Raw genomic sequence first — 18512 nt, 5'->3', positions numbered from 1 at the left:
TGGTCGGACTATCGTCGGAGTCCCGATGCACCCGCCCCCGGCCGCGGGCCAAGGAGCCAAGGCGCCTAATAGATTGCACGCCCAGCTCGGCAACTTCCTCGCCAGCGTCGCCAGGTCGAGAACGTTTTACGGCACCCTGGCCGATACCATCTGCGAGGAGTACCCGGACAAGAGCTGCTGGAATGGCGAACGAGTTGGAGAGTGAGTATTATCATTTCGTTATGTGGGAATGCGGGATTGCTTATGCAGGATTTTCATAGAAAATCGATAACACTGAAGATACTTGATGTTCGTATATTGTACTTAAATTTATTTGACGTTATTGTCATTCTATAGAAGACTGATAAAACTATGCACGTATTTATTTATGATACAATACAAGTTGAATAGTACGCAAATATAAGTACGACTGTTACAAATTTCGAAAATATAATTTTACATATTTCGAAGTTGTAATACCGCAAAATCAAATTAATTTTTGAATATCTAACTACATTTTACCGTATTTTTAGCATGATTTGTTTTCGAATCTTTGACGTCAATGTCAATCTTTGACGTTAATGTCAAATCGTTTTATTATCAGTCTAAGCCATCGTATTTGTGCATAGTGAGCTGTCTATTTATTGGACCACCCCCCCCCCCGTCGCTTGATTTTATGGCCCTTTATAAATCCAGGATCACGCGAGACCGGTCTGCCCCTTTTCCCCATTACCTCGGCCTCTGAGGACTCGGATTGGTTAGGAAGCTGACGCCGCCGTTCCTTCGGGAAACTTCGGTCTACTCCGTCAGGGTTCTGGATTTTCCCCGTAACGCACAACGGTAAAGTTTAAAGAAAAAAGCCTTCCCACATTTATGTAGATTTTCCATTGTACTTAAACATATTGTTCTCTCGCAAGTTTGCGAAATTACAATGACTCGATCATAAATCTAAGATACTATAGCTTCTCGCATTTCTAATTTTAAGGATCATTTCTAATATAGGGAATTTCAGTAGAAAAAAAAATGAATAGGGAAAGACACGTGCGCGCTTTGAAAAAAATGTATGCGTAGATAATAGCACAAATCGCAATTTTCGTATTATCATTTCAAGTAGGTACACGACGATTATTTTCAATACTCCACTCCTGTGATATATTGCAGTGCATTAATCAGATTCCATCGAGAGTTACATCTAACAAAGAATTCGCCTTGAGTTTCATTATTTATGCGATTTCAATCTCCGAAGAGAACTGCTTCTCGCTCAGAATCTCGATTTTTCTCAATATATACAATACACCAACAATCCACGCGTCTCCTACTTTTTTCTCGTCAGCATACGCCGAGACTTGACCGATTAATTCGTCGGTGCGTCGGCTTTCTTATCGTCTCGCATTTCTGCGAGCAATTCTGGCCTGGCGATGACGACGCTTCTTTGCGAAACCAAACACTCTCGAGTGCTCGGGCTCAAAAATGAGAGAAAAGGCGGCGACTGCAGTGAAATGCGTAAGAGGCAACAGAAAAAGAAGCGAATTTTTAAAACAAAGGATGCAACAGAAGGACTCGGGGACCCGTCGATGACTCGCTGCCATTGTTGACAATCTTCGATTGTTGTAATCCTAGACACGTACACGGGTTACGCGATGCTGTCAGGGTAAAGAGCGGAAGCAAGCCGGGGAAAGAAAGAGAGAAAGAGAAGACTGCACTGCTGACTAAGAATATACAACTAGTCTGTATTGATGAATGTATAAAAATTATTGGCTGTTCGTTTTACCGCGCAACGTCTGCGAATGTTTGAATCCTAATTTAAAAAAGTGAAAATTGAGAAAATATGATGAAAAGAGGTGTATTTTGTTATATTTTCACTGGAAGTTCGGCCTTCTTAAATAAAAATTTGAAGCTTACTTATGTGTCAAGCATTTTTATTATATAAACACTGTCGCGATTCTTAATTAAATATAATTTGAATTTATATTAGAATATGTTCTTATCACCCTCGTAGAAAATGCCAAAAGCTGATAAATAAGTTACAATAAAAATTATTACACTATTATTTTATTTGGCTGATTTTGGCCAAAAATGCCGATGCCAAGGAAAATGTAAAATTTTTAACTAATTTACACGACAAGTCTCAGTAAACGTTCCTGTCAATGTTCCAATGGGTATGTTTTGAATTTAGTTTTCTTGCAAAAGATATTTTGCACTATTGTCATGATAATAGTAACAATATTTATTAATTTATTTAATCAGATATTCTGTCACAGATTCTGCCAATCCACCAGAAAATTTACCAGAATTCTGAACAATGAATGTAGCCTCATTTTTTACCAGGGCAACTACACAAATCATTACCTGATTACTAGTTTGGAGCTGAAGTGGGTGTGATTCGCCTTGTTAACTCTGACGTCACAGCTCCCATATAAACCAATGTATCTACCACCAATAGGATAGTTCTAATTTTAGCCGCCTTATGGGATTTTGCGTGTATTTTGTGGCGCCACTTGTGGGTTAACAAGGCGAATCGAGGGAAGAGAACCCGGGGTAAACTGTAGAGGGCGTTGGATCATCCTAGAGAGTGGGGGTCATTCTCCACCCTCAAGGAGTATGATATAAAAGGCCACTGACCGCTGTCAATTAGTTAGTCTTGAAAGGACATCTCCTCTCAACGTCGCAAGATTTTCAGAGGCAGCTTGCACTCTTTGGCATCTTTTCGATTTGAGAACCTGATAGATATACTTAGACCAACGTGCACCAGTAAATACTATGTCTACGATCATGGATCATTATAAGCGTCTCAGTGGAGGTGGTATCAGTTACGAGCGTACGAAGATGTTGTTTCATGCGCTCGAAGAGGGCAACATATGTTTAATCACCCGCTTACTCAAGGAGGGCGGGCTGCGGATCAACGCTCGCTTAGAAGCATCGCGGAAAACCCTTCTTCAGGTCGCTGTTTTTCATGGACGCTGCATCACTGTCATCCGGCGCCTTGTTCAAGCTGGCTGCCGCATCAACTCGACCGACAGTACAGGTGACACGGCTCTGCACATAGCCGCCAGATTGCACAAAATTAATCTGGCTATTGAATTGATAAGACTCGGCGCCGACGTTCACGCCAAGAACTACAATGGTGAAACTCCGCTAAAAGTCACTGTGGCCAACAAGTATCACGTCAACGTGCTAACGGAGATGACACCCAATGAAGACATATACAGCAATGAGTTGCGCAAACTTGTGAAGATACTGCTAGATGAGGACGCGGACGTCAACGACAAGGACAACAACGGCTGCTCGCCTCTTCAATGCGCCGTCTACGCGGGCGATCTCGACCTCGTAAAAATGTTCATTGACGCTGGCGCAGACTTAGACGCTCGGGATCAGATGGGCGCCACGGCACTACACGATGCAGTATTGTGCTGCAATGAGGAAATGATACATCTTCTATTAAGTCATGGGGCCAATGTTAACATTGAGGTCCGCGGTCAAGGCCATACGGCCCTGCACTGGGCCTTGCGGCTCGACACAGACAATAGTCACAGAGAAGTCATCAAAAGACTTATGGAATTTGGAAGTGATTTGGACCAAGAAGACGCGACATCCGAGACGCCCTTTCAACACATCCTCCGGTTTGGTAACGTCGACCTGCTGACTTACTTCGTCGACGAATATAACCTGGATCTTAACAAGTTACAATTGGACGAAAGCAACTGTTTGGCGTTCGCGGCCCGAAACGAAGACGAAGGAGTTATGGACTTTGTGCTGCAGAAGAGCGCCGGACTTCAGATCGATCAGAGGTGCTTTGAAGGCCGAGTAACGCCGTTACACCACGCAAGTAGGATGTCCTTGCTGGGGAACGTTCGTCGACTGATCTCTAGAGGTGCGGATGTCAACGCCAAGGATAGGTTGGACCGAACAGCACTATTTCACTGCCTATTTGGACTAAAAGTGCAAGAACATGAGTCTGAAATACTATTAGCTCTGGATCGTGCGAACTACTCCGAAGACAGAAAGCAGGTTTTAAGATTTCTCTTGGAATCAGGAGCTGACGTGAATATTCTAAGTGAAACGTACGAACAGAATAGGCAGACAATTCTCGAGCTTGCAATTTTAAAGAATGACATCGAAGCATGGATCTTGATCATCGAGTATGCGGCCGAGGTCGAGGCCAGGACGAACATGTCGCTGTTAGACGAGTATAACCTGCGGGTGCTCGAAGAAAATCCGGCAATCCAGTACTACTACCAGAGGTGCCGAGACGAACTGATGGCCATGAAGACAACCAAGGTCGAAGGCAGCTTCATCGCGTACTTATCCGTGTTGACAGAGAAGCTGGATGTGGTGGCTCGTTACACTAGAAACGACGAGTTTGTACAAAATTTTCAGTTAGGCATTCAGAGCAAAACCTATCCGATTTACGCGCAGCAGTTGCAGAAAAAATTCGACGCGGCTATTACAAGGCAGAAAACTATCCAAAAAGTGTCTACTATTTTAAGCGAGACTCTACAGTTTGCTGAGCCTAACCACGTGGCTATTGAAAAAATTGTTGAATATTTAACTAAAGTCGACATTGAAATACTTATACGGTAGTGCTGCAATTTTTTTAGGTTATCCGTTATATCAATGGTTATTTATATTGGATAAAATGTCGCTGAATTACAAATAAGTGATCTATAATTATAACGTAAGATTAAGAATGATTTGTTATTACTTCGCTAGGTTAAAATAGGATAATTTGTGATTGTAAATAGCTTTTAGACTTTAGTTTTTAAGTATTTTGACTGACTTAAATTCTACAAATTCTTTTGCAATTGTTAAGAAATTTGTATACCTTCATATTTATTGTTGTCTATTAACTCAAGATGTCATATAAGGCATCGATTATAAAATGAATATTTTCTAGTTGATAAAATATAATTCAAAATATAAATCAATATTTTATTTTGTTTGAACTTGATTTGAGTAATCATAGTCAATCCAATACCCTCCATTAGCTCATCTTACCTATATCCGCACAGTTTCAAAAGCACATATATGTACCACAACAAAAATGTTTGTATACAATGCACTCAAATAAACTACAGAGTGTATACACAGAGGTATATGGGCCTAATTACAGGAAGACCACATGGAAAGCCCTAAATAAAGGCAGTGCTATAAATATGATTTATAGCGCCTTCATTCCTAGTTTAGTGTAAAGGAAAGTATAGAATAATTTTTTGCATCAGAAAAAATTCTGTCTGACCGGAGACTTGAACCCACACCCTGCACGAGGCCAAATAAGTACGGCGTGCGATTTAGCCGACTGAGCCACGCAGACGTTGTTCCACATAAGCCCTACGAGCTTCGCCATATGTTTGAATTATTCAAATTATTCAGCTTACGCCTAAATATTAATAATTTTGTATTTTACATCCGAAAAATTAATTTATTTGTTGATATTTTTATGAAATAAATTCTCAGCCATAAAAAAGGCCCAAGATATCGCTATTTTTAGGAAATTTAAAATGTGCAGTTTTTTCACGTTTTACTTAGTTAGTTTTTGCCTTTACGGCCATTTTAAATGGGTGATTTTCTACCAGGGAATGTACTTTTACATTAATTTTTAATTTTCTTTCAAATTCTTCCCAAAGCGCATGAAACTGATACTTATAATATGAATATCGATATATAAGTCATTCTACGAGAAGTCGGACACTTTGCGGTCGAAAAATCGAGCTCGAGCTCAGCTGTTCATTGATGCCGGAAAAAATAATGCTCCCTTGACCAGGTAATAAATTACGTATTTTATACGTAAAAAACTTGGTCTAGTAAGTTGCCCTCAAAATTGCAAGAGCTCGATTTTTCGATTGCAAAGTGTCCGACAATCCGTAGAAGCTCTTTTCTCCCACTTTTATTAAAAAATTGGATTAACATTTCAATTTTACAATCAGCTACGTATATGCCTATCAATTATGGCCGTTTTTTGACCATTTTCATCGTTATATATATATATATATATATATATATATATATATATATATATATATATATATATATATATATATATATATATATATCTGATCGTAAAATAAAAGTGCCAGTCTAAATTTTCTAAATGAAAGCGGAAGAAAAGAGCTTCAATATGAGCCCTGGATGGTCGAAATAGACCGCTCTGATCAAAATCGCTGATTTTCGTAAAAAATCGAAAATTTGGTGATTTTTTGCCATTTTCAAGCCTAGACAACTTTTTACCTATGCAACCATTTTTAACCCACCAGTCCTCAAATTAATTCTTTTTTTTAATACTTTGATTCTATTAAAACACATTTTTAGTTCGCGCCTCCAGGCAAAAAGTAGAAAATTTCTGGTTTTCGATCATTTTCCCCGTGTTAAATTCCCATAAGAGAATGTCAACTGCCCCGCAAAAAAGTTTGGCAAGCGATCGGTGATGCATGCGGGAATTTTCTCACTCCAGGTGACCCAAAGAACCAAAAAAAGTTGGTCTGGTAGGCGTGCCCTCAATTTGAAATTTGCAACTTCCAACACCCAAGTTGTGTACTGTCGGTCGTGGATGTCGTTGAATCTAACAATTGTCAATATGACGAATTCCAAGGCAAAATGCACCTTCTCAGGAGTCCCAGAATCTCGGTTTCTTTATAAGTTTTTGCCTTTAAAATAAAGAAAATCGCCGAGAACGCCTTTTAATACTATACACAGTATATTTTTAAAGAGAAGCCAACGCATTAATGTAATTAAAGATTTACTTCGAGCGTTAAGTTGGCAAATTGAGTGAATTATTAATCCACTTCCAATTTAAACGTTATTGAATTGTTTAAGCGGAACGATCAATAATTCGCGCTGGAGATATCAAAGTTCTTGCTATAAACCGTTTTACCCGTTTCCCGGCGTTTAAATTTTCACATAAGATAAATTATTTCGGGCATGACTTTGTTTTAAAGATTAAAACAAAGTCATGCGCGCAATTTGTCGAATCGATGCTAAACCTTTAAAAAAGCAATGTATACATACGAACCGGGTGCCAACCACAAAACACCCGAAACTTCTCGCGCAAAAAAGCGCCGTATTTACGAGTGTCACATGACACCAAAGCTGACCTTCGCGAGTCGACGCACGTGTGCCATTGCTCGTCTCTTCGAAGATCGTTTCGCGCAAGAAAGCATCAGTTTTGTCGAAGAGTGATACAGTAGACTCGAGCTTTTTTGCGTATAAAATTTATGCGGTGATACGGTGCAATTTGTCAGGATTTAATGGGGTGAACTAGACAAGAAGAGAGGATTAATGAATTTTTACGACGGATATATTGTTCGCGATGTTTGCTCAAGCGTATACTGCAGAGGAGAGAAAGAGAGAGGGAAAGAGAAAGAGAAAGAGTTGAATTAGCATCACCGCGAAATTGAAATGCAAAGCGCAAAACTCGTTTGTGAAATCGAATGTATTATTTTTCTGGAATATAGCCGAACGTATCGAGAAATTCAATCGCGAGCATGAAACACAGCGATTATTTCGTGAGAAGTTCTCGCTGTTTTCTTTTTTCCTTTTTCTTGCAGTTACACCAAGTTCTCCCATACAATTGCGAAAACTTTTCCTTCGCGGAAAATCGCCAAGTTTGTTTACATTGGAGTAGGAGCACGAGTTTTCTCGGTATAACATTTTATACGCGGTATAGCATCGATCATCGAAATAAACAACATGTTTAAATTTTGATACACACACGCCCCGCCGAAATCGAGATCCTTCTTGTCGCTTCGCGCACGGAGAAAATACGCGCACGACCCAGTTTCCGTACTATATCGCAATGGGGTCCGCGTAATCGCGCTGGTCGATAGTTCTTTCTTGTTTTGTAGCTCCGCTGCTGACCTACTGCGAATTAAAAATGTTTTCGCCAGAGATGGAAACAGAGTATAAAACTTGTCGCGCAATTGTCATTAAATCCTCGATATTCGATAAAAAAGGAGAGGCTTAAATTTCGTCAGAGTTAAAACCAATCTAAAAGCACACGGTCTGAAAAAAAGGGGGAAAAAAGACAGCCTTCTCGCGTCTCTTAGGCATTTGGAGGAGGTCCCGTCGGATGAAAAATTAAAGAAGAGCGTCCCGGGAAAACAATGAGTCGGAAAAGGTTCCGCTCTTGGTTGTCGCTGAGAAATCGCGCACATAAAAACGAACTGCCGACAAAAAAAGTCAGGTGTAGCTGAGGGTGGTGTCGCACGCACAAAGGGCTGATAAATTAAAAAGGAGCCTCGCTAATCGCTTCGCTGCAGACTCTCATTGTCTCTCGCGTGGCACATAGGAATGACGCTACATCGGCTCTTCGGAAAACGACTCCTTCTTTCTTCTCGGATTGTAACGCGGTGAGAGTATAATACAGCTATTGAATCAGCCGCCCCAGGTATTAATCATTATTCAACGCGCGTCGGCGAGTTAGTCACCATTTTTTCGCCTGTTTGCAGTGTGAGAGGCTATTCACCAGGATGGAATTGTCGGTTTTGGGATAATCCGGAATGGCAATGAGATGGAGGAGAGGCGCAAAAAAAGTTTAATCCGCGCGCGGAAGAAGCTCTTAGGTACGTGTTGATTTAATGAAGATTTTAGTGGCCTGACTGGTCGCGAGAGAGAAGAAGCATCTTTTTTTGTTGTACAACGTGATTTATTTCCTCGACGCCGTTTAATCTTTTAAGCGATTTTCCTCACGTACGCCACGGTTATATTATTGTATAATAATTATGCGCGTTCCCACACCGTGGGGGGGGGGGGGGGAGAGAGAGAGAGAGAGAGAGAGAGAGAGAGAGAGAGAGAGAGAGAGAGAGAGAGAGCGAAAAAAGGCTTCATCGTCATTATTCCATCAGACATAATTGATCCATAAAAGATTTATCGCGCACTTTCGAATGCAGATAGAAGCCGTTGCGTAGTAGTATCAGTAGTGCGCGAGTACCGTAATGCACTCCCACCCGCGATGTAAATCAGAGCGAAAATTCGCATATATCCCTCCCTGCGCGCGAACTGGCCTGTATCGCCGAATGAATAAGTAATGGACCGGAACACGACGAGACGCGCTAAGGTTACCTTCAGAGAGAGAACCAGCTCGTCGACGGCGGCGGCACACTTAGCTTAATTGAAATTGTTCGCCGCCTCCGAGCTTGCAGCTAGCTTTGATCCACATTCGGCGTTCTTACACCGAGAGGCTATAGCTTGAGAGAGAGAGAGAGCGGGAAAATCCGAGACGAGGACCTTGATCCGATTTCGAGAAAATTTCATTCAAGGCATAATTGACTCCTACACAAGAGAGAGACGTAGATTTTCCCCGTTCCGCGAATTCGATGAATCATCCCAGCAGCACCGAACATCGCGTTGCGCGCCTCAAAAATGAGAGAGAAAGAAACAGCCCTGCGCCAACTGCCACGTCAGCCCTGCGAACAATACCTCGTTCTCTTTCTCTCTCACGTACACCCACAGCACATCGTAACCTTCAAAATCCGTAGCCAAAATACATCTGGCATGAGCAGCGCCGTCAGTCCAGACTGCTTTTTTCTCTCTTTCTCTCCGCACCGATCACTCATAATATACACACATGCAACCGACCTATGCGTCATTGGAAAAAGGAAAAAAAAGAAGAGCGGCGAAAGCTCCGCGAAGGTTCTTGCGCCGTTGGAGAGCTCCAAGGAAAGATCGACCTCGGCGAAATGCTGCAGCGGAAAATATAGCGTCGCCGACGAGGCGGTCAGACATTTCGGCGCGTCCTCCCGCCGTCGTGTGCCAATTCGCTGCGCGCACTCGCCTTCCGCCTTTTCGCTCTACGTAGTCGCTGCATGTCTATAGGTATATCAGGCCACGCGCGCGCCCGACGGTATTTAAAGCGTCCTCTGGCTCTCCTCCGATCTATGCAGCAGCAGCAGCAGCAGCGTCGCCGAATAACTTTGGCTTTGAATAATCGCGCACGGAGCGGGCTTTTAGGGTCCCGTTTCTTTTTTATTTCGCACGGAGGAGAGAAAGAGCGTCGCGGGAGGTCGTTGATTGCCGCCGCTAAAAAAGAGTTGCGTAAGCGAGACTCTGCTGTCTATGGGCGTGGCGTTGTTTTGTCGGCGAGTCGTTAATATTATATTCTTTCTCTGCGGTTTCGTTAATTACAGGCTGCGCGCTCAGTTTGTTCTTTGGTTTTTTTTTTCAAATGATACGCGCTCGATTGAGATGTATTGCCGAGTTGCTTTTTATAATCGTATAATGTAGAACTTTGCCTGCAGCCGGAAAATCAATTTCGTCCGTTATTTATACGGAATAGCCGCATTCGAGGCAATCAATTTTTCGACGAATAACCGCACACGACACTCACTGGCGGTCAAACTTTAATGAGCTTTATTGTCCGTCGTCGTTTCGAGCTTTTAGGCATTAATTGCCCGAATGTTTACCCTCCAATTGTGCTTACAAATTGACAAAAAGCGCGGGAGACGCCGTATCAATGATACAGGCTGTATTACTGCTTGCTCATAATGATTGTACTTGTACATTCGTCCAACTTCTCCCTCGGCCGTTATTTTTTCCGACATTTTCAACGATGTAATAAGCTCGCGGCAACGAAAGATACTTCCAAGCCGGCTTTCGAAGCTAATTTTCCGGCAAATATTAGCCGAGAGCAAACTGACCGACAACTGAATTACCAAAGTTCAAGAGCAAAAACGTCGAGCTGGCTCTCAATCTGCGATTGTCAGTTCGCGACTGCTTATTTTCCCCTGCGCAGGATTAAATTTCGTTTCGCGAGCGAGCGCGCGCCGCGTTGGTTGTTAGGCGGACAACTTTCCGGAAGCGTAAAATCGATTTCGCTCTCTCTCTCTCTCTCTCTCTCTCTCTCTCTCTCTCTCTCTCTCTCTCTCCGGTGTACAACGGTGCTGTCAATTTTCGCCGAGGCCAATTCTCGTTTTGAACTTCTCGTGTGCGACGTACAACGTAAACTCCTTTTAAAAAGAAAGCCTGTTGTTGGCTCACTCAACTCATCGGGCTTGGGCACGATAAGCCACAAGAAAAAAATGACGAACGCGGCAGCAGCCAAACAATCCCTCCTCATCGTCGAATTCCGGGGTGAAACTCGCAACAAACAACAACAACAACAACAGCAGCAGGCGGCAGCACCTAACGACCCTTTCAAAGCAAAACCCGCGCGCGCGTTAACACTCGGCCCGAAAGCAGTTTTGTCATTCCGCTGAATCTCTCTAGCCGCCATAAACTTCCCGACGTATAGCCGTAATACTCGTGCGACATTAGCGCGAAACTTTGCCGGCGACGCTGCACGCGGGGATTTCCCGATCGCGAGCGCGCTATATACATTAGTGTATATACGTTTCCAGCTCGACGAGCTTGCAACAACAGCAGCGGCAACGGCAAGTCTCCTCTTTCGGGATGGAACTTGCGGAAGCAGTTTTGGATGCGTCGCGTCGTCCGCCCGTTATATTGTTTATACATGCGCTGAAATTGCGCGTCCCGTGGGAATGCTACTACTGCCGGTGATTGACGGCGGTAAATTATTTTCCTTTGTTCTCGCCGCGGAGGGCGCGAGGACTTGCGCGCTAGTCGAGAGTTTTTGGCGATGGGCCGAGGCGACGAGATGTAGTGTAATCGTTTTCGATTGTTCACCGGTGGCGAAGCGTCGACGCTCGCTCGTGTTGATTTTCCATAATTAACGGGGCGCGATCGGGCGCATTCGGATGTAGACACGGTGCAGTACTACTGGCTTTGTCGTGTACGAGCTGTTCGTACGGCTGCTTTGCGAACAAAATGCGCCGTAAAGCAGATAATATAATGCATAGCCAATTAAAGCGAGTGTCCCATAAGTTTAGCGTCGTCCTGCCGCTCGCAAAAAAACCGTTCTCGTTATAGACGCAAAATCTGACGCATCCATCACAGCTTATCCCGCGGTCGCGTAAAAAATCAATCCCAGCAGCCGTCGCGCGCTGAAAAAACAAAAGCTCGCTCGAAAAAGCTCGACTCTTGTCAGCGTGAAATTAAAAAACACTCGTGTTACGTCACTTGCCTTGTATGTACATACGCATTTCTTTCGCTCCGAGAAAGGCCGGCTATAAAAGCCGTCGAACCAGTCGGCTGCAGTCCCTACTTCCTCCTCGTTTTTCCGTCGACGAGCTGGACACATTTTTCCGTGCATAACACATCGTCTCGGGCTTTTTCCTCTCTTTGTCAAGTAGACTGCGCGCGCGACAGAGTCATCGCCGTTAATATCAATGCGTGGAGCAAGAGAGAACTCGTTCCCGATTAATTCGGGGATTTGCATAAATCGCGCATGCGAGCAGCCTTTATCTCCCCCGGCGCGTCTCTTTCTGCCGATATCGAGCTGCCAAGGTGCAGAGCAGCGTGTATGTACGCGGATTATTCAGCGAGACGAGCGCTTTATTAAACCAGTTAACGCCCGTTGACTCGAGCACGGGAAAAAAGGAATATTTATAAGCTGCGCGGAGCAGCGCGGCGGCATTGATAGACTGTAAAACTCGCGCGGCTGCAGCTGATAAACGGCTCGGGAGATCCGAAGGAGAATAACAGCCTGTTCCCGATACCCTCTTACAAACTTTACACGGATCGCCTTATCTGCTCAGCGCGGATAAGGAAATCGCACATCGAGTGTAATCCGAGGGGAAATCGTCGTTCACGTTTCCCTCAAAAAGTGACATGAGACGTTGATGGTTAATTTACCGAGTATTGCTGCTGCGGGATTCAACAACGTCGTTACACGAAAGAGCAAAAAGGAATTCCGACGAAAGTTCCCCTTCACGCGATCAAAAAACTTTCCAATCGTCCAGAGTGCGCTGCGCAGCAGCGCGAAATAGCGAGCGCCCGCTATATATCCCGCACAGCATAAAACCATCCTCTCATCCCTGGTACACTTGTCCAGGTCACGTCCGCGTCCTCGAGTCGCTCTCGACTATATAACGACGTAGCGAATTTTCCGAGCTCGCGTAATGCACTCACTTCTACACTCGCAAGGATATGCGCGTTTATCTCTCTTTCTCGAACCGCCCGCGATGATTGCGGCACATAAAGACTCGAGGTCCGGCCGCGTGGGCTGATCGAGACTTATCGGCGTGAAATTTGCATGCGCTCCGAATTGCCACGCGCGTTTGTAACGCGTTCATACTATATACAAAGTGTTTAGTGAGTAATGGCCTCGAATTTGTGGATTTATGCGTCGGGCACGAGAGCCGTTTCGCAAGATCGGCTATATATTTAACGAGCAGCGTTCTTTTTTACGCGCGAATATCAATATTTGCGGCAATTCGCGAGGGGGAAAAACGGTCGGGGTTCTAGAACGCACGAGGCAAACGAAGCGGGTAAACACCGCTTTCGCGACCAGAGATTAAAAAGTACGGAAATAAAAAAATTGGAACGCCGCCGCGTACGGTCACGTACACGGAGAAATTGAATTTTTCTGCAAAAAACATACAGGAGCTGCGGGAGGGCGGATTGTTTGGTCGCGACGGAAACGAATATAGCGAGTTAGACTACACGCGCTAAACTGCGCCAACAAACAGAAGTCGCGCGCGAGCCGGGGTTAGGCATTATTGAGCTCGTCACGCGGGATTCGAATCGCGATGTTCGAGACGTGTGCGCGCGAAAATGATGGCGTGCGCTGCAGGTAATCGCTAATCTTCCTGCGCACCACATAAGGAATTAAGCGGGCTGATCCGCTGGGAAATCCTGCGATGAATTATTGTAGGATGTAGGCTGGAGCGTGGCTTGATTGCGTTGTTTGAGCGAGTTACGGGAAACTGTAGTTCAGGTCATTTATGAGATGATATCCGTATACTTGTTGATCCAACCGAGGATATTCGAAATCCAAAAGCTCTGAAAAATCTCGACTATCACGCAGTATAAAAGCGTAAGTCCTCGTCAATTCCCACCAGCAAAGCAATTCTCGCATCCGTCACGCCCCAGTACCCCGCAGCAGCGTCGATTTTAACGACTTTTCCTCTAACGACCTTCCCTCCCTCCGAAAACAAAGAATCGCGCCAAAAAACTGGCCGCAATGAAAAACATCACTCCTGCGAAAGCGCAACACGCGCTCCTGTCATGTTTGCACGCGCTCGAATCACCGGCGCGATGCTCACGCTCTCCCGGCTGCGTATCAATGTTTATCGGGTCGTGTACGCACACGCGCTCGAGCTAATTGAAATTATACAGATGATGCGCGCGCTCGCGCGTTGACCCCGTATATGAGCCTGCCTTATGTATTACACACGTATGTCTATATGTGCATAGACACGCACAGCTGCTCTGAGCGAGATCAGTGGAATAAATCAGGGCCGGTCTCGCGCGCGCGCGCTTTATAGATCGGCGATCGTCGATAGCGCGGCGCCGAGGATGATTGCGGCTAATAGATGTGTGTCGCGTCTCGGTGCGGAAAGTTACGCCGAGCTGGGCTAGTCGCGATTTTTCTCCCGCGCTTCCTCGCGCCTCGACGCGAGCGGACGTCGATGATGATGATGATGATGATGATGATGACGTGCGAGACGACGGCAAGCCTTTGATTACACGGTGTCTCGCGCGCTGGATCGGTTTTGTTCGCTGCCATACAGATGATGAGATCTTTGTTCGTTTTGACGAGCTTTTCGAAAAGGGATATGAAAAATTAAGACGACAGAGCCAAAACGCAATCAGCCGAATCATCGCTCGCTTCACCCACGCCTAGATCTCCATGCCCCAAAAAATCAAACCCTCTGCTACAATTTCCTGATTGAGCACTGAACTAACTTCCTATCGCACATACAGCGCTGGTCTGAAAATTAGATTATCGTGGCCTCGATTCCCTCAACGCTCTATACGCGCCAATCATTCTTTGTTAGGCTCGCGCACACCGCGGAGCGTTTTTTTGTTTTTGGGTACGAAAAATAAAAGAGGTGTGCTTATAAACATTTGACTCGCCTCCAGCCGCTATACACGGGTAATCAAGTTTCGCGTGCACGCAAGTTTGCTCTCGCTCGACGTTGCTTCGAGCAAACGTCATGAATTTTTAGGCGCGAACCAGAGGCTTTATCTTGACGTGACGTGCCAGCTGAAGCTGCGAAAGTTGTTTCGGCTAATCAAGAACGTATATATATTTTTCGCGTGTCCGGTCTGGTAAAAGCGCGCGTATCGGGTTTCATTGATGCGGCGAATGTTGTTTGCGTATACCCTGCGGAATAATTAAAAATACACACACACAAACACGGAGCTGGCAATCATCTTCGAATTCAATCTGCTCGAAATTAATCGGATTCTCCCTGCTCCAAAGCCACGGATGAAAAAAAAACCTCCTCCTCATCATCAAGTTTAATTAACACTCGCGGCCATATCCCAGCGAATAACCTACTTGATATAAAAGAGAGCTGGAAAAGAGTTCAGCAGCAACGAACTTTCGAAAGCACACGCCGAGAGATAATCCTAATCCCCGAAATGAAAAATCCGCGCATGCATGCAGACCGAAGCAGGGCACACAGACAGGGAGATATCGTGCACGCGCTCGTGTCGGCAAAGTATTCAGCTCGCGTGCGCTCAGCTATCTCCTTTGCGGCTTGGATCAATATAGGCATCGATGTGTGGGGAAGTGAAATGCGCGCGCGAGGATTTTTGATTTTCGGAGAGAAATCGGCGCTTTTGTTGCGCGACGACCAGTTGAGTTTGGAAAGTTTGCCGCGACAATAAAGTTCGATGTGTACGACTGCGGCGGTAAACGCCGGGCAAAAGTTCGCCGTGGAAATCCATGAAAATTTGTGACACGTGTCCCGTTTAGCCGAACGTGACCTTATTTTCGCCTGGGATAGAGAGATAGAGAGAGAGAGAGAGAGAGAGAGAGAGAGAGCTTTCAAGGCTGATGCGCGCGCGGCCAATGCTGGAAATCACGGGCACAGCGCTGAAAAGTTTTTCCGCGTCTTTAATTTCATTTCACGCTCGGATTATTTCCGCGCGAAATTCAAGCGCCAGATATTCAGGATTATATTAAAATTTACGATTATTCGGGGGGTGTTTCGATCCGAAGCATCGTGTTATTATCATACAAATAACGCGATAGCTTATCCGAAAGCCTCCAACTTTAACAATTCATTTCTCATCAAGCATCGCAGCCATTGCGCTCGAGAGCCACCTGCGATAAACTTAATCTTCTTCCCTCACCCCTCTTTCGCGTATCTGCACGCTCGCTTAGGGAAAGCTCCTGCGAGCCACAGATGCATATCTCACGGTTGCAATCTAAATGAGATCGATCCCGCGAGTGCGAGCGAGAGAGAGTTTGAACGTTCCGATGTCGGACAACCTGGTAAATTGAAATCCCTTTTTCTACAGATTGAAATGAGCCTTTTCGAGCAAGCTTTCACGCGCGCGAGAATCGATCGCCATTTTTGTTACTATATTTTTTAAAATAATCGAGCTGAATCATCGTGGAACGAGCTGTAAGCAAAGTTTCATCCTCGAACAGTAACGAGGCAAACTGGCAGAAAACTTAATCAATACCCGTCCCGAGCCTATAACAGCCCTCGGGAGAAAGAAGGCGCGCGACGCCGATCGTGTTACTTATTTGTGGAGCCATCGATATCGCGGCGGAACGGAGTCGACTTCGTTAGACACTTGCACGTGCGCGGCGCGCATAGGCTGTGCAGCTAAGATTTCCGAACTCATTATATGCGCCTCGCTGCGAGAAAACGCGTCACCGCACGGAGCAGCGCAAGACGATCCACCTCCGCGCTAATGTGCGCAGAGGTACTGTGTATATACTCTTTTGGCGTGTGTATTGTTCGGTCGAGGGGCTTCGAAAACGAGGAGGAGAAAAGTATGAGAGCTACGCGGGTCTGTATCATTTTTCACGGAGCTCGGAAGGTGAAATTGAAGTTACGGGATGGAAGCGAGTTAAAATGAGAAATGTAGGAGTTTGTTTGCAAGCAGAAGGGACGAGAGAAGGAGCTTCGTGATTGTTTGTCGTTGAGAGTATAGTGGTTGTCAAGTTTGTCGTGCAGAGGATTGAATGAATATCGGTGATAAATACTGTACTTTATTGTTTGATGAAACCGGGATGATGGCTGCATTGTAATGTTTGTTTCTCGTGTTAATGGACTTCGACATCTGTTTGCGATATTTAGCTGTGCAGAATCAAATTATAAGTCAAAAGATTTGAAATTCAAATTAATTGCGCATCGTTACGCGTGCATTATGTTGTTAGTCACAATATCAGTATAACGGATGTAAAATATTAAAAGGGATACAGTTATGTATGGTTACATTACGTGCGATATTATACCTTGAAATTCGATAGCTTAATGAAGGCACGAAAAAAAATGACGCGTCACCGGCTGCTGCGCAGTCAGCTGTCCGGAAACTTTTAGCCAGTCGTGTGTCCATAACTCACACAACAAAAAATGCTCCGATTCGGTGAGCAATTTGTAACGTCCGATCGGACGCAATTTGTGTTTGCTTTGATTATGAAAAAGATCGATGATTCATTATTGGTTTAATTCAAATGTCAATCAGCAGAAGAAGAGAAGAACCTTAATTAAAGAGAGCCCTGGTTACCCAGCTTTTTGCAGATCGAGGGAAACCGACGTAATACCAAACGAATTCAGAGGCCATTATCCGAAAAATCGGTCGACTATGAATGTTCATCCATCACGAACCCGCTCAAAGAAACTCTAGAAAAAATTGATTGTATGCGCATCAGAGTTGGGTACTACCTACTAGTGCACGCGCCTGATAAAATGCAATTATTTCAATACTTTGAAATGATTTTTTTTTCTTTAATCATTATACTTTTATTATTGATAAAAAATACACAGCGTAGCTGAAATTGCTCAATGAGATAGCTTAAAAGTATGGCTAAAAATCCGCTGATGCATTCCGATCGTGGTGGATTAATTCGTTCGTAACATTTTTACAGCCATTATAAATATGTTTTACAAAACATTTTTACTTTTTCTCCACCCATAATATGTTTGCACAAGATTCAAAACTTATATAACTATCAGAGTTTATAAACCTTGCTGTATCAAAGGCATTCGTTGACAAAAATCATCATAAACGCGTACAACATAAAATACAAATAAAATAACAATTCTTTCCTTGGCAATTAAAATTGCAAAAAAACACGCCCGTACAGCGCAACTGCGATCGTCCGACGCGATAGAGATAGGCCAGCAAACAATCTGCCAATACCAACAAGGAACACCCTCCGCGCACGCGATCTCTATACTCCCCCGCAATTCGCAGCGCCCAGTCACGCGTGGCTCTAGCCGGGAAACCATCGCATCCGTCACCATTTCATCAGCAGCAGGAGCGCAGCCTCCCATAATCTCTTTTTCACCTCTCTCTCACACACGCATCACAGCCAGTCGATAATACACACGTAACTCCGCGGAAAGCCCGCGTACGCGCGCGCTCGTGTATGTATAAATCAAGCCGAGTCATCTCTGCTCGCTCGCGAGCGCGGGGGCGTATATTTGCCGTCGCCCGCCGCTGAGTCTGTTTGCGCGTTAACGAGCCCACCAGCCGGAAAACCCTTTGCGCGCCCGGCAAACACAGATATAATT

At 44.7% G+C, this 18512-nt stretch overlaps 1 protein-coding gene across 1 annotated transcript in view; it reads left to right on the top strand.

Annotated features, from left to right (window-relative positions):
• LOC100121936 (division abnormally delayed protein) overlaps window positions 1-18512 on the top strand; it is a 110695-nt gene that overhangs the window by 81384 nt on the left and 10799 nt on the right. The window contains exon 5 of the mRNA XM_003425338.5: window positions 1-201. This exon is cut by the window's left edge and continues 128 nt beyond it. Coding sequence (XP_003425386.1) covers window positions 1-201 — 201 coding nt within the window. The remainder of the gene's footprint in view (window positions 202-18512) is intronic.

This window comes from Nasonia vitripennis, chromosome 2, assembly GCF_009193385.2.
Source record: "Nasonia vitripennis strain AsymCx chromosome 2, Nvit_psr_1.1, whole genome shotgun sequence".
Classification (NCBI taxonomy): Eukaryota; Metazoa; Arthropoda; class Insecta; order Hymenoptera; family Pteromalidae; genus Nasonia; species Nasonia vitripennis.
This window is presented reverse-complemented; position numbering and strand designations above follow the sequence as displayed.